Source organism: Papio anubis, chromosome 20, assembly GCF_008728515.1.
Source record: "Papio anubis isolate 15944 chromosome 20, Panubis1.0, whole genome shotgun sequence".
Taxonomy (NCBI): domain Eukaryota; kingdom Metazoa; phylum Chordata; class Mammalia; order Primates; family Cercopithecidae; genus Papio; species Papio anubis.
The window spans coordinates 3536480-3564028 of record NC_044995.1 but is presented as its reverse complement, the minus strand read 5'-3'; the positions used below and the strand labels follow the sequence as shown (position 1 = coordinate 3564028).

Genomic DNA, 27549 nt, shown 5'->3' with positions numbered 1-27549 from the left:
TGTAAATAAAAGGGGAAATTTACTTGGAAAAGGGGGCAAAAACGAGGAGGTCAACAGGTGTTGGTGGCGGTGCCAGGGACAGTGGCGGCCTTTCCTGGGCTCAGGCCTCCCCGGCTGCCTCAGGGTGCTTCTGCCGGAGGTGTTTGTCCAGGGTGGCTCGCAGGCCGAAGGGCACATGGCAGTGAGGGCACTCGAAGCGGGTGCTGCCAGGCGTCATGCCGTGCATGCGGCGGTGGCGGTTGAGCTTGCTGCTCTGGGCGCAGGCGTAGTTGCAGAGCTCACAGGTGTAGGGGCGCTCCCCGGTGTGCGAGCGCCGATGCACCGTCAGGTTGCTGCTGTTGGTAAAATGCTTCCCACAGAACTCGCAGCTGCCCCCGGGCCCACGGCTCTTGCCCCCTGACTTGGGCATCTTTTTGGGTGATGCCTTCTGGCTGTTTGCAGGGTCAGTTCTCTGTTCTGCGGTGATGGCTCCCCAAGTGTCTCCACCAGGGCCGGCTTGAGCCCCACTGCCAGGAGCCCCGGGTTCTTGGACACCTGCTGTGGCGGCGGCTCCAGCCCCCTCACCACCGCTGCATGGGAGGGTGCTGGCGGGGGCAGCGGCATGGGCAGCCGGCTCCGGAGGGGCCGCAGAGGCCTGCTCCTGGCTGGTGTCGGCCATGATGGGACTCTGGGGCGGCACCTGCCGGTGGGTCTTCTTGTGGCGGTTGAGCTTGCTGCTTTGGGCGCAGGCATAGGGACACTGGTCGCATGCATAGGGCCGCTCGCCTGTGTGCGAGCGCATGTGCACCTTGAGGTTGCTGAAGGAGCTGAGGGTCTTCTTGCACACGGGACAGGTGGGGCTCCGCCGGGTGAGGCCGCTGCCACTTGCACGGGGGCTCTTGGCCTCAGCTGCTGGCCCCACCACTGCCGACACGGCTGCAGCCACCTCGGCCAGGCCCAGGAGCGGGGCCTCTGGGGCCTCTGATTCTGTCTGGTAGATGGACAGTCCATGGTCCCACTGGGCGTGACGCAGCAGCTTCCAGGCCACTGTGAACTGTTTGCCACAGCGCAGGCAGCTCAAGGCCTTTAGCTCCTCTCGTTCTGGTAAGAAAAAGAGGCAGAGTGTTAGTGCGGAGAGGAAGGAGTCATGGGGGTTGCAGTTCACAGCTGCCAGCTGGACACCTTCTGTGGGACAGGCACTCCTGCAGGGGCCAAGGACTTGGCAGTAACAAGACACACACACTCCGGAAGGACCAGGAAGCTGATGCTCAGAGGAGGAGTGGACACGAAAAATCTGTGGAGTGGGTGCTGAGTACCTGAGGCTTTGTGTTTGAAAACCATTTTTTTTTTTTTTTGGAGACAGTCTCGCTCTGTCACCCGGGCTGGAGTGCAATGGCTCAATGCAAGCTCTGCCTCCTGGGTTCACGCTATTCTCCCACCTCGGCCTTCTGAGTAGCTGGGATTACAGGCGCCCGCCACCATGCCCGGCTAATTTTTGTATTTTTATTAGAGACAGGGTTTCAACGTGTTAGCCAGGATGGGAAAACCATTTTTTTTAAGACAGTCTCACTCTGTCACCCAGACTAGGGTGCAGTAGTGCAATCTCGGCTCACTGCAACCTCCACCTCCCGGACTCAAACTATTCTCATGCCTCAGCCTCCCGAGTAGTTGGGATTACAGGTGCCCACCACCACACCTGGCTAATTTTTGTATTTTTAGTAGAGATGGGGTTTCACCATATTGGCCAGGCTGGTCTCAAACTCTCCGCCTCAAGTGATCCTCCCACCTTGGCCTCCCAAAGTGCTGGGATTACAGGCGTGAGCCACTGCGCTAGGCCATGTGTTTGAAAACCTTTTGAAAAGTTAGGTTGGCCGGGCGCGGTGGTTCAAGCCTGTAATCCCAATACTTTGGGAGGCAGAGGCAAGCGGATCACGAGGTCAGGAGATCAAGACCATCCTGGCTAACATGGTGAAACCCCGTCTCTACTAAAAGTACAAAAAATTAGCTGGGCCTGTAGTCCCAGCTACTTGGGAGGCTGAGGCAGGAGAATGGCGTGAACCCAGGAGGCGGAGCTTGCAGTGAGCTGAGATTGCGCCACTGCACTCCAGCCCAGGCGACAGAGTGACACTCCGTCTCAAAAAAAAAGTTACGTTAATTCAGTGAGCGCTTCCTACATGCTAGGTGCTGAGCCATGGCTCATAGCCCAGCTTTCCCTCAGGACAGGAAAATAAGATCACCATTTTCCAGACAGGAAAACTGAGGCACAGAGAGGCATTTTCCCAGGGCGGCACAGCTTGGAAGGGGTAAAGCTGGGATTTCAATCCAGACTGCTGGGGGAGGGGGAGAGGGCAGAACAGAGGCTTGCTTTTATTTGCTTTAAATTTTTAATTTAGCATTTTTTAAAGAGACGGGGCTCTGCCACGTTGCCCAGGCTATTCTTGAACTTACGGCCTGAAGTAATCCTTTCACCCCAGCCCCTCAAAGTGCTGGGATTACAGGCATGAGCCACCATGTCCGGCTGGGAACAGAGGTTTTTTAATAAGATTTTTGGTTTAGGCCGGGGGCAGTGGCTCACATCTGTAATCCCAGCACTTTGGGAGGCTGAAGCGGGTGGATCTCTTGAGGTCAGGGGTTTGAAATCAGCCTGGCCAACACGATGAAACCCTGTCTTTACTAAAAATACAAAATAGCCAGGCGTGGTGACGGGCACCTGTAATCCCAGCCACTTGGGAGGTTAAGGCAGGAGAATCGCTTGAACCCAAGAGGCAGAGGTTGCAGTGAGCCAAGATTCTACCACTGCACTCCAGCCTGGGTGACAAAAGCGACATTCTGTCTCAAAAAAAAAAAAAAAAAAAAAAAAAGGAATTTTGGTTTAATAAAAATAATTTTTAAAGTAATTGAGATAGCTGGGCGTGGTGGCTCATGCCTGTAATTCCAGCACTTCAGGAGGCCGAGACAGGCGGATCACCTGAGGTCAGGATTTTGACACACTAAGCCTGGTCAACATGGTGAAACCCTGTCTCTACCAAAAATACAAAAACTCGCCAGCCATGGTGGTACACGCCTGTAGTCCCAGCTACCTGGAGGGCTGAGGCCGAATCACTTGAACCTGGGAGGCGGAGGTTGCAGTGAGCTGAGATTGTGCCACAGCCTCCAGCATGGGTGACAGAGTAAGACTCCGCCTCAAAATAATAATAATAATAATAATGGGGATAGCTACAGAGAAAGCTTAGCGGCCACATAGTAAACAGGTGGTAGTGACCTGGGTTCCCCACCCTCTACATGGATCTCAAATTGAGAGCCCCCAAACCTGAACTTGGATTTTTATCTGGACCTTCGGGGTACTCTCAGAGGACACTTCCTAACTGAACTAGCCTTTCCATTTTTCAAATTCTAGAGTCTTGGATGAGACAACCTTTGTGATACAACCAGTCCCGGGTCAAGAACACAGGCCTGGCCTGCACTCAAATTCAGACTTCTCTGCTCCCTAGTTGTGTGACCTTGGGCAAGACATAGTCCTCTATGTGCCTCAGTTGCTAGAATTCAGGGACCCTAGAGATCCCCTCCCTTTCAAGAGTGGTTGTGACCTCGCTTGGGGAATGGTTGAGAGCTTAGGTCCACATAAGCGCTCAAACTGCAGAGCCTGTGAAACCAAGGTGCCCACGATTCTCCAAGCCCTGCAGTGTTTTGTTCCAGCAATTCTATCACAGACCCTCGCTCCCTCGCTCGCTCGCTCACTCGCCAGGCCACTCTCCATGCTCCAACTCTAAAGCCGATTCAATCAGTCACAAGCCCCTCCTCTTTCCCACCACCAGACCCTCCCTGGCCCAACCCTAAATAATTCCTTCTCAAAAGTCTCAGGAGGGCAAGGGGTGGGGGCTGGAAATTAGGTTTGGATTAAGCCCTGCAGCCAACACTGACCAAAAGCTCACCGAGGGTCAAGTGCCACGTGAAGGATTTTAATTCCCTCCCAAGAGGAGGAACCCTGGTGTCCAGCCCCGGGGAGCTCGCTCAAACCAGGGGATTCCCACCATGCAGTGCTGGGAGATTCCATCACCAAGGGAAGCCAGAAGCCCCTTCCCTGGCTCGGAACAGTTAGCTGTACTAGCACCTCAATCAGAATTGACAGACAGGAGGAGGTGGCAACCTCCCCATTCCAGCTGGCCTCCACTCCCCCTCCCCCCGGCCACTGCCCTCCCCAGAGGTCCCCCCCTACTGCCACCCTGGTCCAGCCACCTGGCCAGTTATTTCTGGCCAAGGGGAAGGAGAAGTGAAACCAGGTTGGGGTGTGTGTGTGGGGGGCAAAATCCCGGGCTAGTCTTCTGGGGCTGGCCACACCCTGTAGGCGGCCCTCCTTCCCTGCCCAACCACCCTTGCCCCCCCTTCCCACCACCACCACTAGTCCCTGCCCCAGGACGGGCAGGCCCTGGCCACGCCTAGGCTGCACCCGATGGGAAGCGAGAAAGGGGAAGTAGTGCTCAGTGCCCTGCCGTCCAGCCCAGTCCCTCTCCAGCAGGAAGCCCAGCCCTTGAACTTGAGAGGGGGACTGCACCCGGCTTTACTCACCTGAGCCCTGGCCGCGGCTGGGGCCTCTGAAGAGCTGACAGCCCAGCTTCTTGTGGTCCATGAAGGCAGTGATGGCCTCCAACGGGAAGGTCTGCAGGCAGCGGCCGCAGGTCAACAGATCTGGGTGTTTGTCGGTCCAGGGCTGGCGGTCTGCAGGGAGGAAGCGGGTGGTGAGCGTGGGGTGGGGCCAGGATGGGGGCTGAGGGTGCCGAAGGAGAGGGGAAACCGAAGGTCAGAAGGGAGCCTGGGGGGCAGGACGGGGCAAAAGAGATAAGGCAGGGCGAGGGGCCCATGCCCAAAGGGAGGGGTCCCACCCGAGGGTCAAAGGTAAGGGAGGCTGGGCCCAGGGCCCGGGGCGCTCACCGGGAAGGTTCGGGGTCAGCGGTGTCCACAGAGTCCACGGGTTCCGCGCGCCGAGGGCGAGAAGGGCGGCCCCGGCGGGCATGGGGCCAGAGGAGTGGTGGGGTTCGCCGCCGAACCGCCCCTCCGAGGACACCTCCTTCGGGGAGAAGGACCCCAGTCTTGGGGCCTGTTGGGACCGCGCGTCTGGCTCGGGCTTGAGTTCGATGACGAGGTCCTGCATTTCCATCTCGTCGTCTGGGTTGGCTGCGGGCGCGGGCTCTACTCGGCGGGGCGCGCTGCCGGCCTTGCGGCGGGACATGAGTCGCGGGCCGGGCGAGCGGGCGAGCGGGCGGGCGGGCGGAGGACGCACGAGCGGAGGACGCGCGGACCGTGCGCGCTCAGGTGAGTGACTGCGGCGACCCACTGCGAACTCTTACACGTGCTGGCCGGGCCCGTGGCTCCGCCTACCAGGGCGGGGCCTGATGGGAGGGGACCAAGCCGCGCAGCTGGGGCCCTGCCGGCGGCCTAACTCAATCTAGGCAGTGTCCCCTGCGCTTGGCTTAGTGACCAAATTTAATCACACCGAATTCCCACAAGGCATTGAAACAGCTATCCCTGATCCCATTTTAGGGCGGGTGAAACTGAGACACGGGATGCCCACACACACCCCCAAGGGAGAAAATAGTCGGTCACGTTTGTTATTAGGTGCTTAATAGTAATCTGGGCTATTTCATTTAATGCATTACAATAAAAATTCATTTTGCAAGCATTCACTGAGTGCCTCCTGTGCGCCAGACTCTGTTTGAAGCACTGGGAATACAGGAGGGAACAAACAGACGTTTGCCTGCACGGAGTTTAGACGGTGGGGGAAGACACTATAACATAATTATGTAAAATATAGATGGCCTTTGATGATGACCAGTGCCATGGAGCAAAAGAAAGCTGGAAAGGCGGAGAGGGTTACTGGGGTTGAGGGATTCAATTTTCTCCCCTGTGCTGGGAAAGGGCATGGTGGATCTGAGGTTGGAGGGAAGGAAACCAGCCAGTGGACCTGGGCATTGAGGAATTACAAGGAAAGGGAGAGGCAATACGGGTTGGGAATTGAGTTCAGTGAAAAAATGGGGGCAGATCCAAGCAATCTTTTGATCGCTTTAAGGTCTTTTGGTTTTCCTGAGACTGGAGCCTTGGGAGGGTTTTGAGCAGAGGAGGACTGTAATCATACACATCAACTCTGTTCCTAGACCAGAAGTCGCCATTAAAACCAAATAGCCAAGCAGTTCACCTGCCTCCACTCCGCCTCCTTGAACTTCCCTCCCCTAAGCAGTTCTCTCTGCTCACTGTTTGAAGTGGCATCAACACCCTGCCCCACCCTCAATCCCTGATGAGTATTCTTTCCTTCCTGGCACCGACCGCATGGCAGTATAGAACTGCTTGTGGACTGTCCTCTCCCCCACCCAATGCAAGCCCCCTGAGGTCAGGGCCAGAATCTGTTCTCCCCCAGCTGTCCCCAGCCCAGATGCTGATTTCAGATGCTGATATCTTGGAATTCTGCATTGTTATTCAGGTCAGGGCTCCATTGTCCTCCTGAGAGCAGAGGGCCCTGACCAACAGTATCTAAAGTAGCCCCACCCTGCTGAAGGCCTTGCAAATTACACTCCATGACCTCCATCTGTCCCCAGTCCCCTCTTGGATCTCACTTCTCCATCTGTCAAAGGAGGTAGGGCAGGTTGGAACTAGAGGGTTATCTGAGGTGGTTTCTTCAATCCTGCCTCCTCTGATCACCCTTTTTTAAAAAAAGTAATTTTTAAATTTTCAAAAAAATTTTGTTTTTAATAGAGACAGGGACTTGCTTTGTTGCCCTGGTTGGTCTGAAACTCATGGCTTGAAGCGATCCTCCTGCTTCAGCGTCCCAAAGTGCTGAGATTACAGATGTGAGACACTGCACTCAGCCTCAGACCACCCAATTTTAAGTTCCATGGAACCCAGCCACCCACTATCCCATTGCCCTTATTTTACTTTTTTTTTTTTTTTTTTGAGATGGAGTTTTACTCTTGTTGCCCAGGCTGGAGTGCAATGGCACGATCTCAGCTCACTGCAACCTCCACCTCCGGGTTCAAGCGATTCTCCTGCCTGAGCCTCCGGAGTAGCTGGGATTACAGGCGCCCGGCTAATTTTTGTATTTTTAGTAGAGACAGGGTTTCACCATGTTGGCCAGGCTGGTCTCCAACTCCTGACCTCAGGTGATCCACCCGCCTCAGCCTCCCAAAGTGCTGGGATTACAGGCGTGAACCACCGTGCCCGGCCTATTTTATTCTTCATACATCACTTTGATCAAACCCTGAAGGATCTTGTTTACGTATTTGCTCGTTTTACCCTATTCTGTCCCTTCTACCCCCACTAGAACATGGGTTCTAGAAGGCAGGATGGGAGTCTGTTTTGTTCATAAATACAGCCCCTACTCGTTCATAGTTAAGTCCACAAATATTTATTGAGTACCTACTATGTGCCTGATATTCTTTCAACAGATATTTGCAAAGCATCAAATTGTGTACCTGGCACTAGGCCTTGGTGATCTAGTGGAAAGCAAACGCCCACAGGATCCCTGCGTAAATAGGACCCCGCATGGAGAAAGTGAATTCTGACTGGGCCTGGAATAGGGAGATTCATATTCCCCACTCAAGGCCTCAGTTTCCCCCTTTGTAAAATAATACTGCAGGGAGAGCTGGAGGACAAAATGACCGCCTCTGATCCAACCCAGCTACTTTCTTCGTATGCGGCATCTGAAACCATGATCTCCAGGTTTCCTGTAGAGGAGCGGGGGTTCCCACTGGAAGCGAGGGGTAGGAGTGCCTACGTGTAGGGGGATGGGGATGCAAAGACCGAGCTCTGCCCTTAACCCAACAGGGAGGAAGTCTTCCCCTCTCTGAGCCTCAGTTTCTTCCTGCCGCAAATGGGCATCCCAGACGCCCCCAACTCGCAGGCAGGAAGATCGGACCAAAGTGCTCCGCAAAGCCGCGAGCCAGCCCGCGACCACGTGGGGCAGTAGCGGCGGCGAGGGCGGAACCCAGGCTCCGCGGCTCGCGGCCTGCCCGGGCCTCTGCAGCTGGGACGCCGGCGGAAGCGGGGGCGCCAGTAGCCGCGGACCTCGGTGAGTACAGAGTGGTGGGGGGTCGCCGGCAGGTTCCCTCTCCCCGGCCCCAGCTCTGGACGCCTACCCCAGTGCAACGCCCGGGGTAACGGAAAGAGGCAGGACCGCGCCTGCAGCGCCGGCTGGAGGGACGTTCTGGTCCCCAGACGCTAGTATCAGGGACTGTTTGGCGATCGCCGGCTGCGGGAATGCCCCACGCGGGTGGGGTGAGGAGAAGGGAGAAGGCGGAAAACTCCTCCTCCGGAAAATAATAAATGGCCACGATAACAGCAGCATCGGTGGCAGTCATCCCGCTTTACCTGGAGCGGAATCGCTCGGTCTGAGCCAGGAGGTGGGAAGAACGTCCAGTCCGAACGCCCAGGGCGGTGTGGGGAGTGGACGCCTGGGGGCCGGGAGGACCTGCTTAGTATAAGAAAAGGAGAGCAATGGGTGGTCAGGGCGGAATTCAAAGGAAACTGACCGACCCCAGGGGAGAAGGGGAGGGGTGAGATTCTGTGCTTGGGGTTCTGACCTTCTCGGGTGGCCCCATTTAACTAATTTGCATCAAGATTCAGCAGCCGATGGTGTGCGTATGTGTGTCTGTGGACACGTCAGCACCTTGGTTAATTAATTAGGTCTGGTGGCTTCTCAGTTGACAACTCAGCTGGTTCCCCACCCTGGCAATTGTGAAGAGTTGGCCAAATGTTTGTCCACTGAGCTGATCTCTTCTCTGGAGCACCAAGGCTACCAGGAGAGAGGTCTGTGAAACCCTTGCCCCTGCCCTTGACCTAAGTTTTGGGCTCTTGAATGTAAAAGACTAGTTTTGCAAATCGTGGGGGATGGGCTTGGGCATTTTTCCCTGAAACCTTCGGAAATCCTTGCCTTGGAGACTGAAAGGATAAAGGCCTCTGGGGCCAGGTCACCAGGGAGAATGGATAATGCCTGCCTCTGCCCTCCTGGGCACACCCTGTGTGACCTTTCTTTAACCAGTTTCTTATCAGGTTACACCTTGGCTCCACAGTCTGTCTTTCTGCATGGGGCACAGGGGAGGGCCTGAGTTTGCTCCCTCTTCCTCCACCCTCTAGCTCGCACCAAGGAAATGATTTTTTTTTTTTTTTCTGAAACAGAGTCTCTGTTGCCCAGGCTGGAGTGCAGAGGGGCGGTCTCCGCTCACTGCCACCTCCGTCTCCCTGGTTCAAGTGATTCTCCTGCCTCAGCCTCCCGCGTAGCTTGGATTACAGGCATGTGCCACCACACCCAGCTATTTTTTTTGTATTTTTAGTAGAGACAGGGTTTTGCCATGTTGGTCAGGATGGTCTCAAACTCCTGACCTCAGGTGATCCGCCCCCCACCCCCAGCCTCCCAAAGTGCTGGGATTACAGGTGTGAACCACTGCACCCAGCCCAAGGAAAGATAAGACCTGCCAGCTTCACTGGCCACTTTACGAAAATGGGGATTGCATCAATATGACCAAATCTCCCTTGTTTTTTTTCTTAATGGAGAATACAAGGCCCCATACTGACCCTCCCTTAATTTCATTTTATCCAGGGATTTAACAGAATTCTTTGGCCACTCTAATCCTCATCTAATTCATTTAGTAAGTACTCACCCTGGAGACTAGGGTGTTTCTCTTGAAACTCAAGTGTTAACCTAGGCTCAGGAAAGACCCTAGGGGCTAGTGAGGCCTGACTAAATTGGAGTGACAGTGGTCAGAGAAATTAAAAAATGCAAGCAGGGCGTGGTGGCGTGGACTGTAATCCCAGCTTCTCGGAAGGCTGAGGTGGGAGGATATCTTGAGTCCAGGAGTTGGAGATTAGTGTGGGCAATGTAGTGAGACCTCACCTCAAAGTAAATAAATAAGTAAATGTGCTTTTTAAAAAATTAGAAAATGCAAGGCCGGGCACGGTGGCTCATGCCTGTAATCCCAGCACTTTGGGAGGCTGAAGCAGGTGGATCAGGAGTTCGAGACCAGCCTGGCCAACATGGCCAAACCCTGTCTCTACTAAAAATACAAAATTAGCCGGGTGTGGTGGTGCGTGCCTATAGTCCTAGTTACTCGGGAGGCTGAGGCAGGAGAATTACTTGAACCCAGGAGGCGGAGGTTGCAGTGAGCCGAGATCATGCCACTGCACTCCAGCCTGGGTAACAAGAGCGAGACTCTTAAAAAAAAAAAAAAAATTAGGCCGGGCGCGGTGGCTCAAGCCTGTAATCCCAGCACTTTGGGAGGCCGAGACGGGTGAATCACGAAGTCAGGAGATCAAGACCATCCTGGCTAACACGGTGAAACCCCGTCTCTACTAAAAAATACAAAAAACTAGGGCTGGGCGCGGTGGCTCAAGCCTGTAATCCGAGCACTTTGGGAGGCCGAGGCGGGTGGATCACGAGGTCAGGAGATCGAGACCATCCTGGCTAACATGGTGAAACCCCGTCTCTACTAAAAATACAAAAAACTAGCCGGGCGTGGTGGCGGGCGCCTGTAGTCCCAGCTACTCGGAGGCTGAGGCAGGAGAATGGCGTGAACCTGGGAGGTGGAGCTTGCAGTGAGCTGAGATCCGGCCACTGCGCTCCAGCCTGGGCGACAGAGCCAGACTCCGTCTCAAAAAAAAAAAAAAAAAAATTAGAAAATGCAAATATCCCTTAATTCTATTCATGTGGTCTTACCTGTCAGGGAAAAAACAAAACAAAACAAAAAATCCTTGGAGTCTTCTTTGGCTGCTCTTTCCTCAAATTATATATCCCTCATCCTGTCCATCAGCAAGGGCTCTTGACCTTTTTTTTTGTTTTTGTTTTTTTGGAGACGGAGTCTCACTCTGACACCCAGGCTGGAGTACCGTGGCACGATCTCCGCTCACTTCAACCTCCACCCCCTGGTTCAAGCGATTCTTCTGCCTCAGCCTCCCGAGTAGCTGGGATTACAGGAATGCGCCACCATGCCCGGCTAACTTTTGTATTTTTAGTAGAGGCAGGTTTCACCATGTTGACCAGGCTGGTCTCATCCTGACCTCAGGTGATCCACCCACCTCAGCCTCCAAAAGTGCTGGGATTGCAGGCGTGACCCACTGTGCCCAGCCTCGACCTTTCAAACATAGCCCAATCTGACCACTTCTCCCCATTCCCACTGTCCCCAGCCCATCCTAGACACCACCTTCTTCCACCTGGACCCCTACAGTGACCTCCTCATTGCACTCCTAGTGTCTCCCTTCAGTCTCCTTGTTTATTGTCCATGCAGCAGGCAGAGGATCCTGAGGACCCTAAGCCAGATCCTGTCCGTCCTTCACTCAGAACTGTCCAGTAGCTTCAGTCTCAGAGTAGAGACCCGAATTGTCATCACAGCCCACAAGGCGCTCTCTCTGTTCCTGTCGCCACCTCCTCCACACTGGCCTCCTTGCTACGCCCCAAAGCCACCCTTTCCATGATCTTTGCATTTTGCTTTTCGCTCTGATTGGAATCTCCACATGGCTCCATTCCTAATTTCATTCAGGTCTATGCTCAAATGTAATCTCATCCTAGGGATCTTTCTTGGGCTCCCTTGAAACGACCCCATGTCCCCCAGGCTGGTCAGATGTCTCCTCTGGACTCCTTTATTCCAGCCCTGCTCACTCTGGGTCATCACTGCCTGAGGACAGGTCTGTGTCCCCTATTGGACTATGAGCCCACAAGGGCGGAACTGTGCTGTGTCAGTCCTAGATGTGTTTCCAAGACTGCCCAGCGTGGGTCATGCACACAGCAGGCACTCACATGATGTGCTGATAATGCTGGATAATGTGGATGAGTGAATTTTTTTTTTTTTTTTTTTTTTTTTGAGACAGGGTCTCATACTCTGTCAGTCAAGCTGGAGTGCAGTGGCACAGTTACAGCTCACTACAGCCTCCACCTACTGGGCTCAAGCGATCCCCTCACCTCTGTCTCCTTAGTAGCTGGGACTCCAGTCGCACACCACCCATGCCCAGCTAATTTTTTTTTTTTTTTTTTGTAGAGATGGGGTTTTGCTCCATTGCCCAGGCTGGTCTTGAACTTCTGTGCTAAAGCAGTTTTCCAGCCTCAGCCTCCCAAAGTGCTGGGATTATAGTTGTAAGCCACCGCACCTGGCTAGAAAACTTTCCTTTCGTGCATAAAAATGATAGAAAATTCAAATTTCAGTCCCAGTAAGTAAGGTTTTGTTGGAGAACAGCCATGTTCATTTGTTTCCATATTCTCTATGAGTGCTATTGTGCTACTTGGCAGAGCTGAGCAGTGACAGTAAAATACTTTACAGAGAAGGTTCACAGACCTCTGCTATATATTTTGCCAAGAAGAAAAATAAAATAAAGTTAAAATAAAAACAATTTTGCTGGCCGGGCGCGGCAGCTTACACTTGTAATCCCAGCACTTTGGGAGGCCGAGCGGGGTGGGCAGGGCGGGTCACCTGAGACCAGGAGATGGAGACCAGCCTGGCCAACATGGTGAAGCCCCATCTCTACTAAAATACAAAAATTAGCCAGGCGTGGTGGCGTGTGCCTGTAACCCCAGCTACTCAGAAGGCTGAGGCAGGAGAATCGCTTGAACCCAGGAGGTAGAGGTTGCAGTGAGCCAAGATCGCCCCACTGCACTCCAGTCTCGGTGATAGAGTGAGACTCTGTCTCAAAAAGAATTTTGCCAAGGAAGATTATATTTGGGCCACCTGTGGGCATGTGAGATCAGTAAGATATGGCAGCTAATTATGCAGAGTGGGTGATGAGGTTTAGATACCTCACAGGGAGCGCTCTTTTTAACATTTTCTTTCTTTTTTTTTTTTTTTTTTTGTGAGACAGGGTCTCACTCTTCTCAGGCTGGAGTACAGTGGTGCAATCATATCTCACTGCAGCCTCAACCTCCTTGGGCGCACTAGATCCTCCCATCTCAGCCTCCTGAGTAGCTAGGACTACAGGAGCGTACCCTTTGCCCGGCTAATTTTTCTATTTTTTCTAGAGATGGGATTTTGCTATGTCGCCCAGGCTGGTCTCAAACTCCTGGGCTGAAGTGATCCACCTGCCTTAGCCTCCCAAAGTGCTGGAATTACAGGCATGAGCCACCTCGTGCCCAGCTGCCTCTTCCTTTCTAAAATTAAAATTTAGTGGCCGGGCGTGGTGGCTCAGGGCCTGTAATCCCAGCACTTTGGGAGGCCGAGGCAAGAGGATCGCTTGAGCCCAGACTGGAGACCAGCCTTGGCAATATAGTGAGACTTCATCTCTATAAAATAAAGTTAATTAAAATTTTTATTTATTTGTTTATTTATTTGAGACAGAGTCTTGCTCTGCTGTCCAGGCTGGAGTGCAGTGGCATGACCTTGACTGCAGCCTCTGGCTCGCAGGTTCAAGTGATTCTTATGCCTCAGCCTCCTGAGTAACTGGGATTACAGGCATGTGCCACCATGCCTGGCTATTTTGGGGGCATTTGTTTGTTTTTGAGATGGGGTCACGGTCTGTTGCCCAGACTGGAGTGCAGTGGCACAATATCTCAGCTCACTGCAACCTCTGCCTCCCGGGTTCAAGCGAGTCTCCTGCCTCAGCCTCCTGAGTAGGCGGGATTACAGGAGCCCACCACCATGCCCGGCCCAGCTAATTTTATTTATTTATTTATTTTTCAAGACAGCATTTCGCTCTTGTTGCCTAGGCTGGAGTGCAATGGCGCAATCTCAGCTCACCGCAACCTCTGCTTCCCAAGTTCAAGTGATTCTCCTGCTTCAGCCTCCCAAGTAGCTGGGATTACAGGCATGCACCACCAGGCTAATTTTATATTTTTAGTAGAGTTGGGGTTTCTCCATGTTGGTCAGGCTAGTCTTGACCTCAGGTGATCTCCCCACCTTGGCCTCCCAAAGTGCTGGGCTCACGGGCGGGAACCACTGCGCCCAGCCTATGTTCATGTCTTCTATAGCCATCTTTATTCCTTCCTCCCTCTTTGTGACCTGTTTGTCTGCATCAGTGTTTCATCTGGGGCTATCAGGAGACGTCTGACAATTCATGGAGACGTTTTTCAAAAAAACATTGTATTGAGATGCAATTCACATTCACCAGTTCACTGTTCACCAGTGGTGACATTTTTGGCTGTCATAACTTGAAGAGGGGATGCTACTGGTATCTGTTAATAGGGGGCAGAGGCCAGGATGCTGCTTAAACCCTACACCTATGCATTGGACAGGCCCCACAACACAGCAGATAATTATCTAGCCCCAAATGTCAATAGTGTCCAGATTGAGTAGCCCTGGTTCACATCCTTGGCCTATCTGCAGGGTCCTGTCTTGCAAGGAGCTCATAGTTCATGTGCAGAGACAGGAAGAGCCTAATAAGAAAAAGGACAATTTAGGCCAGGCACAGTGACTCACACCTGTAATCCCACCACTTTGGGAGGCTGAGGTGGGCGGATCACTTGAGGTCAGGAGTTGGAGACCAGCCTGACCAACATGGTGAAACCCTGTCTCTACTAAAAATACAAAAAGTAGCTAGACATGGTAGTGTGTGTCTGTAGTCCCAGCTTCTCGGGAGACTGAGGCACAAGAATCTCTTGAACCCGGGAGACAGAGGTTGCAGTTAGCCAAGGTGGCGCCACTGTACTCCAGCCTGGGCGACAGAGTGAGACTGTCTCCAAAAAAGAAAGAAAAAGGACAATTTCAGTCACCTCCCTTCTGTGCCTGGCCCCAGGGTCCTGGGTACCCAACGCTTGTCACTCAGCTCAGTTAGTCCTCACTAGGCTTTAGAGAGGAGAGGCCCACCACAGGGAGTGGTGAGGAGAGCCACAGGGAGTGGTACAGCTGCTAAAACGTAGGTCCTCCTCTCTCAGGTCTGTACCCACAAGGCTGGCATTTCCCTATATGTGTTTGACATCATAGCATAGTGCTTCATATGTTGCAGACATGTGCCAGACATCATAGGTTAGTTAGGTCATTGAGTCCCCATGCCAGCCCTGTGAGTTAGAGCTCTGTTTTACAGATGGGGAAACAGAGCACAGATTAGTCAAGCTGTTTAACCCCAGGTCACACAGCAATACTAACAATAAGAGCAGTTCACTATTATGGAGAACCTAGTATGTGCCAGGCCCTGTCTGGCAGGAGCCTGTTGAATCCTAATAACAGCATAGGCAGCAATTGGGGCTATTTTTCCATACAATGGAAGAGAAAGCTGTCTCTTACTGAGGTCTCATAGCCAAACCAGCCTGGGATCTCCACTCTTCATTTATTTTGTTGTTTGTTTGTTTTTTTTGAGAGGAGTCTTGCTCTGTCACCCAGGTTGGAATGCAGTGGTGAGATCTCGGCTCACTGCAACCCCTGCCTCCCGGGTTCAAGCAATTCTCCTGCCTCAGCCTCCTGAGTAGGTGGGATTACAGGCATGTGCCACCATGCCTAGCTAAGTTTCGTATTCTTAGTAGAGATGGGATTTCACCAGGTTGACCAGGCTGGTCTCGAACTCTTGACCTTGTGATCCACCTGCTTTAGACTCTCAAAGTGCTGGGATTACAGGCGTGAGCCATCGCGCCCGGCCAATGTTTGTTTTTGAGACAGAGTATTGCTCTGTTGCCCAGGCTGGAGTACAGCGGCACGACCTCTGATCACTGCAACCTCTGCCTCCCGGGTTCAAGTGATTCTCCTGCCTCAGGCTCCCCAAGTGGCTGGGATTACAGGCATGCGCCACCACATCCGGCTAATTTTTGTATTTTAGTAGAGACAGGGTTTTACTATGTTGGCCAGGCTGCTCTCGAACTCCTGACCTCTAGTGATCCTCTAGCCTCAGCCCCTAAAGTGCTGGGATTACAGGCGTGAACCACCATGCCCGGCCCATTCATGAATTCTCATTGGTCTCTATGGCAGGCAGTTTTCTGGGGGCTGGAGATCCAGCAGTGGGAAAAGCAAGGTGGCCACCTTGAAGCTTACGGAGGGAAAGGCGATGCAGGCAGATACAGGGAACCGAAAGTGCAAGGGCCCAAGAAGGGACTGCCAGGCATCGTGCCTGAGAATCAGCGAGGAGGCCTGTGTGGCTGGGGTGGGGAGAGCAAGCGTGGTACACCACGAGGGTGCCGGCAGGATCCAGAGCTCACAGGGTCAGCAGGGCTGTGGTGAGGACTTTGACTTTGTCTCTGAGCAAGACAGAAGCCACAAGAGGGCTCTGAGCAGAGAAGACATGTGATCTGACTCGGGCATTGACAAACAGGGTGTGGGTTGTAGACTGGGGGTGGTGAAGGTGGAAGCCAGGGTCCCAGAGGGGAGTTCACTACAGTACTCTAGGCAGGAAGTGTCTGTGACGGCAGCAGAATGCTGGCACTGGAAGAAGTGAGAAGTGTTAGGTTGTGAATAAATAAACGTGTGTGTGTGTGTGTGTGTGTATATTTCTTTTTTCTTTCTTTCTTTTTTTTTTTTTTTTTTGAGACAAAGTCTTGCTCTGTCACCCAGGCTGGAATACAATGGCGCCATCTGGGCTCACTGCAACATCCGCCTCCCAGGTTCAAGCGATTCTCCTGCCTCAGCCTCCTGAATAGCTGGGATTACAGGTGCCTGCCACCATGCTTGACTAATTTTTGTAGTTTTAGTAGAGATGGGGTTTTGCCATGTTGGCCAGGCTGGTCTTGAACTCTTGACTTCAAGTGATCTGCCCACCTCTGCCTCCCAAAGTGCTGGGATTACAGGTGTGAGACACTCCTTCCAGCCTTATACATTTTTTTTCTCAGCCTTTCTTTGTCTTTTATGACTTTAATATATATATATATATATTTTTGAGACAGAGTCTTGCTTTGTTGCCCAGGCTGGAGTGCTGTGGTGCAATTTCGGCTCACTGCAAGCTCCACCTCCCGGGTTCATGCCATTCTCCTGCCTTAGCCTCCTGAGTAGCTGGGATTACAGGCCCCGCCACCACACCCGTCTAATTTTTTTGTATTTTTGGTAGAGACGGGGTTTCACCTTGTTAGCCAAGATGGTCTCGATCTCCTGACCTTTTGATCCAGCCGCCTTGGCCTCCCAAAGTGCTGGGATTACAGGCGTGAGCCACCGTGCCTGGCCATGACTTTAATATTTTTGAAAAGCCCAGGTTAGTTGGGCTGTTTTTGTTTTTTCTAAGACAAAGTCTCACTCTTGCCCAGGCTGGAGTGCAGTGGCGCGATCATAGCTCACTGCAGCTTCAACCTTCCAGGGCTCCAGTGATTCTCTTACCTCAGTCTTCTGAGTAGCTGGGACTTACATGAGTACATTGTCATGCCTGGCTAATAGTTTTTATTTTTAGTAAAGACAAGGTCTTACCATGTTGCCCAGGCTGGTCTTGAACTCCTGAACGCAAGCAATCCTCTCACCTCGGCCTCCCGAAGTGCTGGGATTATAGGTGTGAGCCACCATGCCTGTCCCCGTTGTCCTTGTTTGGCCCAGAGGCTGGAAGATCACTTGAGGCCAGGAGTTGGAGAACAGCCTCGGCAACATAGTGAGACCCTGTCTCTTTAAGAAGAAAAAAAGGAATAACACAGAAGTGGTGCCCTGTCCTTCTTAGTGTCCCATTCCTGGAGATGTTGGCTTTGATCACTAAGTTAAGGGGGTGCGTACCAGGTTCCTCCACTATAAATTTGTGTTTGCCCCTTACAGTGAATGAATATCTTATGAGTCTGTTAATACTATGTAGCTACCTTATACTTCATCTAACTCCCATCCGTGTTTTTTTTTTTTTTTTTTTTTTTGACACAGAGTCTCACTCTGTCACCCAGGCTGGAGTGCTGTGGTGCGATCTCCGCCCACTGCAGCCTCTGCGTTTTGGGTTCAAATGATTCTCCTGCCTTAACCTCCCAAGTAGCTGGGACTACAGGCACATGCCACCACACCCAGCTAATTTTTGTATTTTTGGTAGAGGCGGCGTTTCGCCTCTACCAGCATGTTGGCCAGGCTGGTCTGGAATTCCTGACCTCAAGTGATTCGCCCACCTTGGCCTCCCAAAGTTCTGGGATTACAGGTGTGAGCCACTGCACCCGGCCCTATCCACACATTTTTACATCTATTCCTTTTATATTTATTTACTTGCCAGTCTACAGTAAGGATTATATTTTTCTTCTCTTCCTTATTCATTTATTTATTATCAGTATGGATTATGGATTTCTGTTTTACCCAGTGGGTTAAATCTGTCACTAACATTATTGTATTCAAATAATTCCAGATTTGGCCACTTGGAGACCTTTCAAGCTAGCTCCTGTGTGAGTGGGAGTCTATCTAGAATATAGAATTTCCTGATGGATTGGATGGGTTGTGTGTGAGAGAAAGGTGGGGTTTGTTCTCTTTTTTAAGAGACAGCATCTCACTCTGTCACCCAAGCTGGAGTGCAGTTGCACGATTACGGCTCACTGCAGTCTCCATCTCCTGGGCTCAACTAATCCTTCTCCCTTAGCCTCCTGAGTAGCCCAACTAATGTAAAATAATTTTTTTTTTTTTTTGTAGAAATGTGATTTCACTATATTGCCCAGCCTGGTCTCAAACTCCCGGCTTCAAAGTGATCCTCCTGCCTTGGCCTCCCAAAGTGCTGGGATTACAGGCATGAGCCACCATGCCTGGCCAGGTTCATCTTTTGGCAAATATTTATTGCCTGGAAGTTGAGATAAAGCTGTTTTAAAAGCAGACAAAGGTCTTTACCTTCATGGGGCTCATGTTTTTGTGCATGTGACACTTTGTTTCTGATGCAAGCCACTGGGGATTGATGGCACAGATTTTAGCGAGGTGGATCGGTTTGGGACAGGTGAAGTGGAGCTGCCTAGGTAGACCAGCCTCTGCTTCCACTCCTCCCTCCTCCATTAGCCCCTTGCTTACCATGTAATGACTTCCTGCCCTTTTTCTTCACTCAACAGCCAAGACAATGCAAACTCCAGTGACCATTCCTGTACCTGTGCTCCGGCTGCCCCGGGGCCCTGATGGCTTCAGCCGTGGCTTTGCCCCTGATGGACGCAGAGCCCCCCTGAGGCCAGAGGTTCCTGAAATCCAGGAGTGTCCCATAGCTCAAGAATCCCTGGAATTCCAGGAGCAGCGGGCCCGAGCCGCCCTTCGGGAGCGTTACCTCCGCAGCCTGCTGGCCATGGTGGGTCGTCAGGTGAGCTTCACGTTGCACGAGGGTGTGCGTGTGGCCGCCCACTTCGGAGCCACCGACCTGGATGTGGCCAACTTCTACGTGTCACAGCTGCAGACTCCCATAGGTGTGCAAGCAGAGGCGCTGCTCCGATGTAGTGACATTATTTCATACACCTTCAAGCCATAGAGACATTGTGTTCACTTTTCTGCTTGAGGCTGAGCCACTGTATCCCAGGCCTCCCAATGTTCCCGAGCCAGGAACTCTGGGCCCCACGGAGTTACGAGCTCCCTTGGAATTTTCAGCCAAGCTTTAAGCAAGTCTGGACTCCTGAGACCTCCTGGGTCTAGTCAGTAAAATTCTGCAACTCTAGGGATTCTAAGATCCCACTGGAAGGAATGCTCTACCTCACAGAACTCTGAACCCTACAGAAAGATGGGCCTGCTGCCATTTCTTGAAGACCAGGGCATCGGGGTGGGGTGATAAAGGAGACAACCTGCACAGGGGGGCGTTATTAAAGAGGCTGCAAAGTTCAGCCACCCTGAAGATACTCCCCAGTGCTCCTCTGCTGCTAAAGAACCAGTTACCCCAGGAAAATTCGACTCCTGTTTTTCTTTCTTTAATTAAGTATACCCACGGGGATGGAATAATCTTTAGGAGCTGGTAGGGTGGTTGTCCCAGGGCTGAATCCAGTGGAGCTGGGCCAAGTAGGACAGGAGCCCAGATAAAGGTGTAGGGGCTGCAGGGCCGCAAGTCTCCTGGAAATGCTGGAGTGACCGGAATGCCGGGATTGGGAGATTAGGATTTGATTTCATTTTGGGGCGGGCGGTGGCTCGTGTTGGGTCACGTGGTCGTGCCCAAGCGCTCCTCCTGTTGCCCCACCTGTGGTTGCTGTGGACTGCACACGACAGCAGATTCGCTGTCCCCTCGTTGGAGGCGAATGGTCGGATCCCGAGTGGCGGCGCCCCTGACAAAAGGCCGAGGAATCGCGATCAGAGTGCAACTTCATCCCCCTCCTCTTTTCTCTCCAGCCTTGTAGCTTGGCCGTTCACATCACGCGCTTCACTAAGCCCCCTGTCACTAGTAACCTTTCAGGGCATTGTTTAAAAAGAAAGCAGTTTCTGTCCCCTTCTGTAGTTCCCTTAAATTCAGGATGTAAGCGAAGCCTTCCATTAAGTAAAGGTGAGCGTCGTTTTGTCTCAGTCGCGAAAGTGCGGCGGCCGATGATGAACCGCGCCAGGAGCAACCTCAGCTGCCTTCAGTCGGGTCGCTACGCCTAGCTCTCGAGTTGCCTTGGCGACGACGCGGCTCGCTCCGCGCAGTCCCCTTTTATGGTTTCAGCCCCGCCTCCTTCATTTTGCCGGGTGCGCTTGGGAAAGCGTGGCGAAAGTGCGGCGGCGAATGTCAAGCGTTGGGTCTGAGCCTAGGGGTGTGGCTTGAGCTCGCGCTGGTTTGTTCTTGCCTCGGTGACCCACCAGCCTTATCACCCAGGATTTGGGTTGGCAGATTCGTCTCTCGCCTTTGGAATTTCTATCTTCTCCTAGGTTTTGTTTTTTAAAATCAGGCCTATGATACCGTTCATGGGCTCGTATTTATTTTAGCATTGCTCATGGGCTCATATTTATTTTAGTATTGTGATTTAAGTTGTATTTTATGCAACTACCCCTATACAGAGAGCTGTTGATGTAACTGCAGCGAGCAAATGGAAGACTGGAGACTACCGAAGAGGCCGAGGCTTCGTCTCCAGAGGAACCCTCTCTGTCAGCATCCACCAGCTGTACTCATATATTGAATGCAGCTCCTATCCGCCTTTCTTTTCGACTTCTTTATGCCGTTACCACTCTTCATCAGTTAGTCTAACCTCAGTGTTTTCATTCTTTCCTTTTTTTTTTTTTTTTTTTTTTTGAGACAGCGTCTTGCTCTGTCGCCCAGACGGGAGTGCAGTGCCACAATCTCGGCTCACTGCAAGCTCCGTCGTCTCCCGGGTTCACGCCATTCTCCTGCCTCAGCCTCCCGAGTAGCTGGGACTACAGGCGACCGCCCCACGCCTGGCTAATTTTTTGTAATTTTAGTAGAGACGGGGTTTCACCGTGTCAGCCAGGATGGTCTCGATCTTCTGACCTCGTGTTCCGCCCGCCTTGGCCTCCCGAAGTGCTGGGATTGCAGGCGTGAGCCCCCGCACCCGGCCCATTTCTTTCCTTTCGTTGAGACAGGGTCTCGCTATGTCTACCAGGTCGTAGTGCAGGGGCGCGATCAGTGCAGCGTCAACCTGCCGGGCTCAAGTGATCTTCCCACCTCCCAAGTAGCTGGAACTACAGTCTCCCGTAACCAGACCCTGCTAATTTTTAAATTTTTTGTAGAGACGGGGCCTTGCTATGTTGCCCAGGCTGGTCTCGAACTCCGGACTCACGCGATCTTCCTGCCTCAGCCTCCCAAAGTGCTGGGATTATAGGCGTGAGCCGCCGCGCCCCGCCAGGTGTTTTCATTTCTAAGCACTCGATTTCCCTGGGCTCTTGACGAATGTGCGGGAGCTGAATATTTGATATCTGGACTCAGGCGGGGAGGCGTGGGCTCAGCTTCGCGCTTGCGCGCTGCTCTTGGAGACGGCGTCTACCTCGCCCCGCCCCTCATAGTCTGCAGTTCCGGCTCTGCAGATTCGCTGCTCACATTTCTTTTTTCCGTGGCCCTTCCTGCCCTTTGTTTCTCTCTTCATGTCACCCGCGGGACAACTCTACCTGCAAGTCGCTGAAATCGATTTTCTGCTTCTTATAGTAAGCGGCGGGCTCGCCAGCCTAGAGCGAAAGTGTGACTGCGAACGGGCAGGCGCGCGCGGGGCTCGGCGGAGGCGCGCTTGGGCTCCCGGCGGCGACGATTACGACGACTAGGAGAGCGGACGGAGGCGGCGCCTGAAGCAGTGGCGGAGCCCATGCCCCGGGACGGCGGGCGGGCCCGGAGAGACAAATCCGGGGCCCGGGGCATGTCCCCGGGGCCCCCGTGAGGAGGCGGCGGCGGCTATGGAGATCCCGCCGCAGGAGGCGCCGCCCGTGCCGGGCGCGGACGGCGACGTTGAAGAGGCCCCCGCCGAGGCCGGGTCTCCCAGCCCCGCATCGCCCCCCGCCGATGGGCGCCTCAAGGCTGCAGCCAAGCGCGTCACGTTCCCGTCAGACGAGGATATCGTGTCTGGAGCAGTGGAGCCCAAAGACCCCTGGAGACATGGTAGCTACCGCGAGTGAAGCGGGGGCGGGTCGAGGGGGACCCGGGAGTCGGGAGGGATCGGTGCAGGGCCCAGCTCAGAGGTAGCGTTCAATAGATTGCACCTAATGGTGAATAAGGGGACAGTCGTCAGTTTAGAACCGGAGTCTGTTAGAGAGGGGGTGACTATGGAGTTGGGAAGGTGAAAAGTATGTGCTTTCTGCCGCACCCCACCCACCCGAGACAAAGATGGTGATCGTTTTAGGATTTAAAACGATGAGCAATTAAAGAAAGTTTGGTGATTTGTCAGATGTAGAGTGTGGCAGCCTTTGCGTTCGTAGTTCCACCAGAGAAGGAGAGAAAGAGCAGTCGGGAGGAGGAGCGGGTCAACGCTGGCCCCAAAAGGGCAGTTGAAAGAGTTTGATGGGTCTGGGGGGGGTAAAAAAAAGTTCAGTTGCTGGTCTGCAAGTCTCGGGTCAAGGAGTGGTCGTGTTGGCCACTTTCTTGGCTGGAAAGAGGGAGAAATATAAACTTGGACTGTGGCTATAGAAGATTTGGTGAAAAGGGAGTCAAGGTAAGGTCTCAGAAGAGGAGCACAGGTGGTGGTCCATTTGTGGTTGGTTGAGTCAGAGGCAGTGTGTTTTTTATGTTTTCATTTTTATTGAGAGGAGGTCTTACTACATTGCCCAGGCTGGTCTCAAACTTCTGGGTTCAAGCTATCCTCCCTCCTTGGCCTCCCAGAGTGTTGGGATTACAGGCGTGAGCCACCGCCCCCGGCTGCAATGTGGTATTAAGAAGAAAAGCCAACGCCTACCGCCGCCTCCTCCTCCAACAAAAAGAGAAGCAGAAGGAAGGTTCTCAGTCATTCAGGAGCAGAGGGTGTTTGGGGCATGGCTACGGAAGGGTCCTCTTGTTCCTTCCTGAGAAAGAATTGGGGGATGGCCGGGTGCATTGGCTCATGCGTGTAATCCCAGCACTTTGGGAGGCCAAGATGGGTGGGTCACCTAAGATCAGGAGTTTAAAACCAGCCTGGCCAACATGGGGAAACCCCGTCTCTACCAAAAATACAAAAACCAGCCGGGCATGGTGGTGCTCGCCTGTCATCCCATCTACTCAGGAGACTGAGGCAGGGAGAATCGCTTGAACTCAGGAGGTGGAGATTGCAGTGAGCTAAGATCATGACCTTGTACAGCCTGGGTGACAAGAGCAAAACTCCATCTCAAAGAAAGAAAGAAAAAGAATTGGGAGATGTTATCAAGTCAGGAATTGGAGTTGCTGGCCAGTAGCAGGTGAGAGAACTGAGGAAGTTTGGCGGCTTGAAGTGTTGGGAGAGGGGGCCGGCCCACTGGAGAGGGTCAGGTGAGTGTTGGAGCTGAAAGGAGTGTGTTGGAGTTATAGGGCTAGAAAGGTGGAAAGTCGCTTGGGACATGCAGGGCAGTGTTGAGTCCATTTCATGCTGGAGAAGTCTATCAGTCCTCCTGGGGTGGAGCCCATGAAGTGAGGGATCAGACTGGTCATGGTTCTGTAGAAGCTGATCTGCCAGCCCTGCCTAAGGGGAGAAACTGTTGCCAGTCTGTGGACAGTGGAGGAATTGGTGGCTTTGATGTGAGGGTGGGAAACATGGTAACTGGAAACTGAACACACAGTGAGTCCATCATGAATGACAGTTTGGCTACTTATTACTACTACTTATTATTATTTTTTAGATGGAGTCTCCCTCTGTTGCTTAGGCTGATTCTCCTGCCTCAGCGTCCTGAGTATCTGGGATTACAGGCACCTGTCATCACACCTGGCTAAAAATGTCTGTATTTTTAGTAGAGATGGGGTTTCACCAAGTTAGCCAGGCTGGTCTCGAACTCTTGACCTCAGGTGATCTGCCCACTTCAGCCTTCCAAAGTGCTGGGATTACAGGCATGAGCCACCGTGTCCGGCTGGCTAGTTACTCTTAAAGAGACAGTGGTTAAAGTAAGACTTTTGGGCCGGGCGCCATGGTTCATGCCTGTAACCCCAGCCCTTTGTCAGGCCAAGGTAGGCGGATCACCTGAGCCCAGGAGTTCAAGACCAGCTTGGGCAACAAGGTGAAACCGTGTCTCTACAAAATATACAAAAATTAGCCAGGTGTGGTGGTACATGCCTGTAGTCCCAGCTACTCAGGAGGCTGAAGTGGGAGGATCACTTGAGCCCGGGAGGTCAACAGTGCAGTAAACTGTGATTGCATCACTGAACTGCAGCCTGGGTGACAAAGACCCTGTCTTAAAAAAATAAAAAAAAGACTTTTGTCACTGGGAGCCAGCCAACTCCTTGGGCTCTGGGCCCCAGGCATAGGTGGTTAGTTTGGGACCAGGCCACAGTCAGAATGGCCCCTGGCTATAGCGTGGTATCCAGTCAGAGCAGGAACCGGGAAGACCTGGAGAGGCAGAGCAGGGTGTTTCAAAAGCAGAGGCTCCAGGTCAGGTCCTTCGAGACCTCGGACTGGTTACCTGACTTCTGAGCCTCAGTCTTCCCGTCTGTGAAGTAGGTGGCAATACTCTTGCCATGGAATTTAGGCAAGGACTGGATGAGGTCACATATGGAAAGGAATCAGATAGGGTGAGCGTTCTTGATGGCAGTCATTGTTATTAAGACAGTGTTGGTCATCTTAGGCTGGTGTAGAGGAGTTCATGCATAGGGTGGGGCCTGGATGTGGCTGCTTCAGAGGCTTCCAGGAGAGAAGAGAGCCGGCAGTCAGTGCATGGGCCTGGAGTGAGGGGTGAGGAGGAAGATGGTCAGTTTGTGGGCTGAAGGGTCAGGGGTGAGGGCAGCAAGAGAGTCTGGCACAGATTGGGCATTGGGGGGTAAAGTTCCTGGTCCGCAGTTTCCCAGAAAAGGTTTGGCTTTCATTCAGTAAACCACTTTTCCTCTCCAAGGCTCTGTTTCTTTCTTTGCAAATGGAGGTGCTACTTTTTACCATGGGATAGTTGTGAGGATGAAGTAAGATAGTCCTCATAAATTTCTGCCACATAAATAGCAGCTATCATCCAGGCAGATTTGTTTTTTGCTTGTGTGTTTGTCTGTTTTCACGTGCAGTCTCGAAGAGACAGTGAAAGAATTGGAGAGTCAGAAGGCTGTCTGTCAAGAAAAGAGGGGCAGTTGGAGCCTGGCTGAGAGGAGTTTAGAGGAGGGGTGCCGGTTGGTCTATCCTGGGTAAGGGGTAGAGCAGGTAACACTCTCCAGGCGCGGGGAGTCTCTCATTCCAGCGGTTGAGAGAGGGGCAGTAAGGCCTGGTCGGGACTCACACTCCGGAGGAGTCCGTGTGTCTGAGCTGCAGAAGTGATGACGTGAACTGGACTGGAAGAATTGGTCCATCCTGGTTGGGAGGAGGGCTTGAGGAGTTGCCCTGGCAGTAAGGAGTTGGGTGATCTTGGGCCTGGGCAGAGGAGGGGTCACTGGTGAAGTTGGTGAGTTTGGACAATGGGATTTGCAGAACAGAAAACCCAAGGGCCTGGGAACAGCAAGGAACACGGGATAGGCTCCGTGCTGGGGAGGACAGTGGAGTGGTTCACTGGCCATGAGGCTGTGGGAGGTGGAGGGTTCGCCAGGGTGTAGAAGAGGAATTGTGGTACAGAAAGTGGGTGTAAGGGGAGACCCAGGTGAGAGGCCAGAGGGTCTGGGGCTAGGGGACTGCAGGGAGGAGTTACTTGGTCTTGGAACAAAGGTGGGAGATTCGTTGGCATCAATCTGGTAAACTGGGGAGTGATGGGGGGTGTCATTTGAGCTGTGAACCTAGTGCAAGGGTGGCATAACCCCAAGGCCAAGGGGTGACAGAAGAGCTGACGGGTCTGAATTGGGGAGACTCAGTCATCCGGAAGCTGTTGTGCCGTGCTAGCGATGGAGTACTGCCCAGGACAGGGGTGGAGGAGCGCCCCTGGGTGAGGAGAAGGCAGCACTGGGGGCGCCCCAGTGCAGGGGTCTCCTCCAGCAGAGCCTCACCCCTGGGGCTAGAGTGGTGACCCACCCGGGTGGGAGTTGTTGGGGGTGTCTACCTGAGGGTGAGAGCTCCCTCAGGCCCTTCAGGGGCCCAGGGTTTGGGGATTCCTGGAGATGAGGTGATCTGGAGGAGGCGGATTGTGAGGGAGGGTCTCGAGCCTGCGCAGGCTCATCCTTTCCGGATTCCCATCTCCCGCAGTGGGGTTCCACCTGCTGGGGCTGCTGTTTCCTCGTTACATGAACACATCTGATGTTCTGTTGCGTGCTTGTTTTCTTGGTGGTGGTCTCTCTTCCACGCTGGAATGGGAGAGCAGAGGCCGAGTCCATCCCCTTCTCTGCTTTCCTCAAGGACACTCAGTTGTTGAATGAGCGCCTCTGGGCCTGTGAGGCCTGGTGGTATCTGGGAGCCACCTAGCAGAGTGACATGTAGCCGTATGTCAGGGGCCCGAGCAGCCTGGCATGGGGACACCAGCGGGGCAGCAACGTGCTCTGTGGCCTCTGGCAAGCATGGGTTCTTGCAGAGCATTGCGTTTCCTCACCTGTAAAACAGGGCCAGTGATCCTGCCCTGCAGACCACCAGGACGTCAGAGGATAGGGTGAACTTGCAGCCTCAGCAAGCCATAGTCAGGTGTGTGGAGATGGGCAGGGAAGCTCCGGGACAAGGCAGGCTGGGAATCGTGAGTGAAAGAGGCTGCTTCAGCACTGTCAGGCTGGGCGCTTGGGTGCTGGTGGGGAGCGGGGCTAGCTAGCTGCACTGCACCCCGTCATGTTGTGGCAGACCCTTCAGCAATTCTGAAGGCCAAGGCCAGACTTACACAAGGAACCCATTAGGCCAAACTGCAGGAATGACCTGAGGCTCGGCTGGTCTCCCCAGCCCCAGCCGAACTCTGTGGGGTTGGAAAGATAGGCATGTGAGAGGGACTTGTGATGAGAGCACATGACACCAGCCACAGTCCGGGAGACTCATCTCCCCTCCTCCAGTCCTGCCGGTGACTCACTCCCTGCTCCCTGACCATCAGTCCTCCAGTGTGTGTGCGTTGGGGGTTTGCCCACCAGGAAGCTCATCGCATGAAGTCAAGGTGTCTGCAGGGCAGGGTGAGGGGGTCCAGGCATGCTACCATGTCTGGCCACCTGAGCTTTGGAGGGCAGAGGTAGCGGTGGGGGCAGGGTGTTCTTAAATGCAGATCCTAGGGCATGGAAATGCCATACTGTTTGCTATTGAAACCCGTGCTGCAGATTTAGCCCTAGAAACAGGCTGGACAGGTAGACACGCATCTGTCAGTGGTGGAAAGAGGCCCTGGGTTAGGGAACCGGCTCGCTTTAGCATTCGTGGTGGAGCTGCTAGGG

General features: G+C 53.2%; 3 protein-coding genes across 8 annotated transcripts in view; 2 read left to right on the top strand and 1 right to left on the bottom strand.

Moving 5' to 3' along the window:
• Positions 1 to 2: 2 nt before the first annotated feature.
• ZNF296 (zinc finger protein 296) lies at positions 3 to 6726 on the bottom strand. Its single transcript, XM_003915698.5, has 3 exons — positions 4909 to 6726; positions 4546 to 4695; positions 3 to 1080 (listed from the first exon to the last, which is right to left on the bottom strand). Exons 1-3 carry the CDS (start codon positions 5204 to 5206, stop codon positions 101 to 103), a joined length of 1428 nt encoding a protein of 475 aa, XP_003915747.2. The 5' UTR covers positions 5207 to 6726; the 3' UTR covers positions 3 to 100.
• Positions 4541 to 19641, top strand: GEMIN7 (gem nuclear organelle associated protein 7). 6 transcript variants are annotated; one of them, XM_009194717.4, is made up of 2 exons: positions 4541 to 4655; positions 18830 to 19641. In XM_009194717.4, the coding sequence occupies exon 2, from the start codon at positions 18838 to 18840 to the stop codon at positions 19231 to 19233; it is 396 nt and encodes a 131-aa protein (XP_009192981.1). In that variant the 5' UTR covers positions 4541 to 4655; positions 18830 to 18837; the 3' UTR covers positions 19234 to 19641. The 6 variants fall into 6 exon arrangements, with proteins under 6 accessions (XP_009192981.1, XP_009192980.1, XP_009192978.1 ...); XM_009194716.4 differs by lacking the exon at positions 4541 to 4655 and adding an exon at positions 7927 to 8035; XM_009194714.2 differs by lacking the exon at positions 4541 to 4655 and adding an exon at positions 8261 to 8366.
• A 1942-nt stretch (positions 19642 to 21583) lies between these two features.
• The window catches only part of PPP1R37 (protein phosphatase 1 regulatory subunit 37), a 54229-nt gene continuing 48263 nt past the window's right edge, over positions 21584 to 27549 (top strand). The window contains exon 1 of the mRNA XM_003915700.5: positions 21584 to 22260. Within this exon, the coding sequence (XP_003915749.1) occupies positions 22059 to 22260 (202 nt within the window). The 5' untranslated portion in view covers positions 21584 to 22058. The remainder of the gene's footprint in view (positions 22261 to 27549) is intronic.

What these genes read in the sequence shown, in the direction of transcription:
- ZNF296 (XM_003915698.5), bottom strand. Translation starts at nt 5,206, where the DNA reads ATGTCCCGCCGCAAGGCCGGCAGCGCGCCCCGCCGAGTAGAGCCCGCG. An exon ending in GCTGACCCCGAACCTTCCCG is followed by an intron (nt 4,696 to 4,908) that starts GTGAGCGCCCCG and finishes TCCTCCCTGCAG; the next exon opens with ACCGCCAGCCCTGGACCGAC. An exon ending in CAGCCGCGGCCAGGGCTCAG is followed by an intron (nt 1,081 to 4,545) that starts GTGAGTAAAGCC and finishes TTTTCTTACCAG; the next exon opens with AACGAGAGGAGCTAAAGGCC.
- GEMIN7 (XM_009194717.4), top strand. Translation starts at nt 18,838, where the DNA reads ATGCAAACTCCAGTGACCATTCCTGTACCTGTGCTCCGGCTGCCCCGG.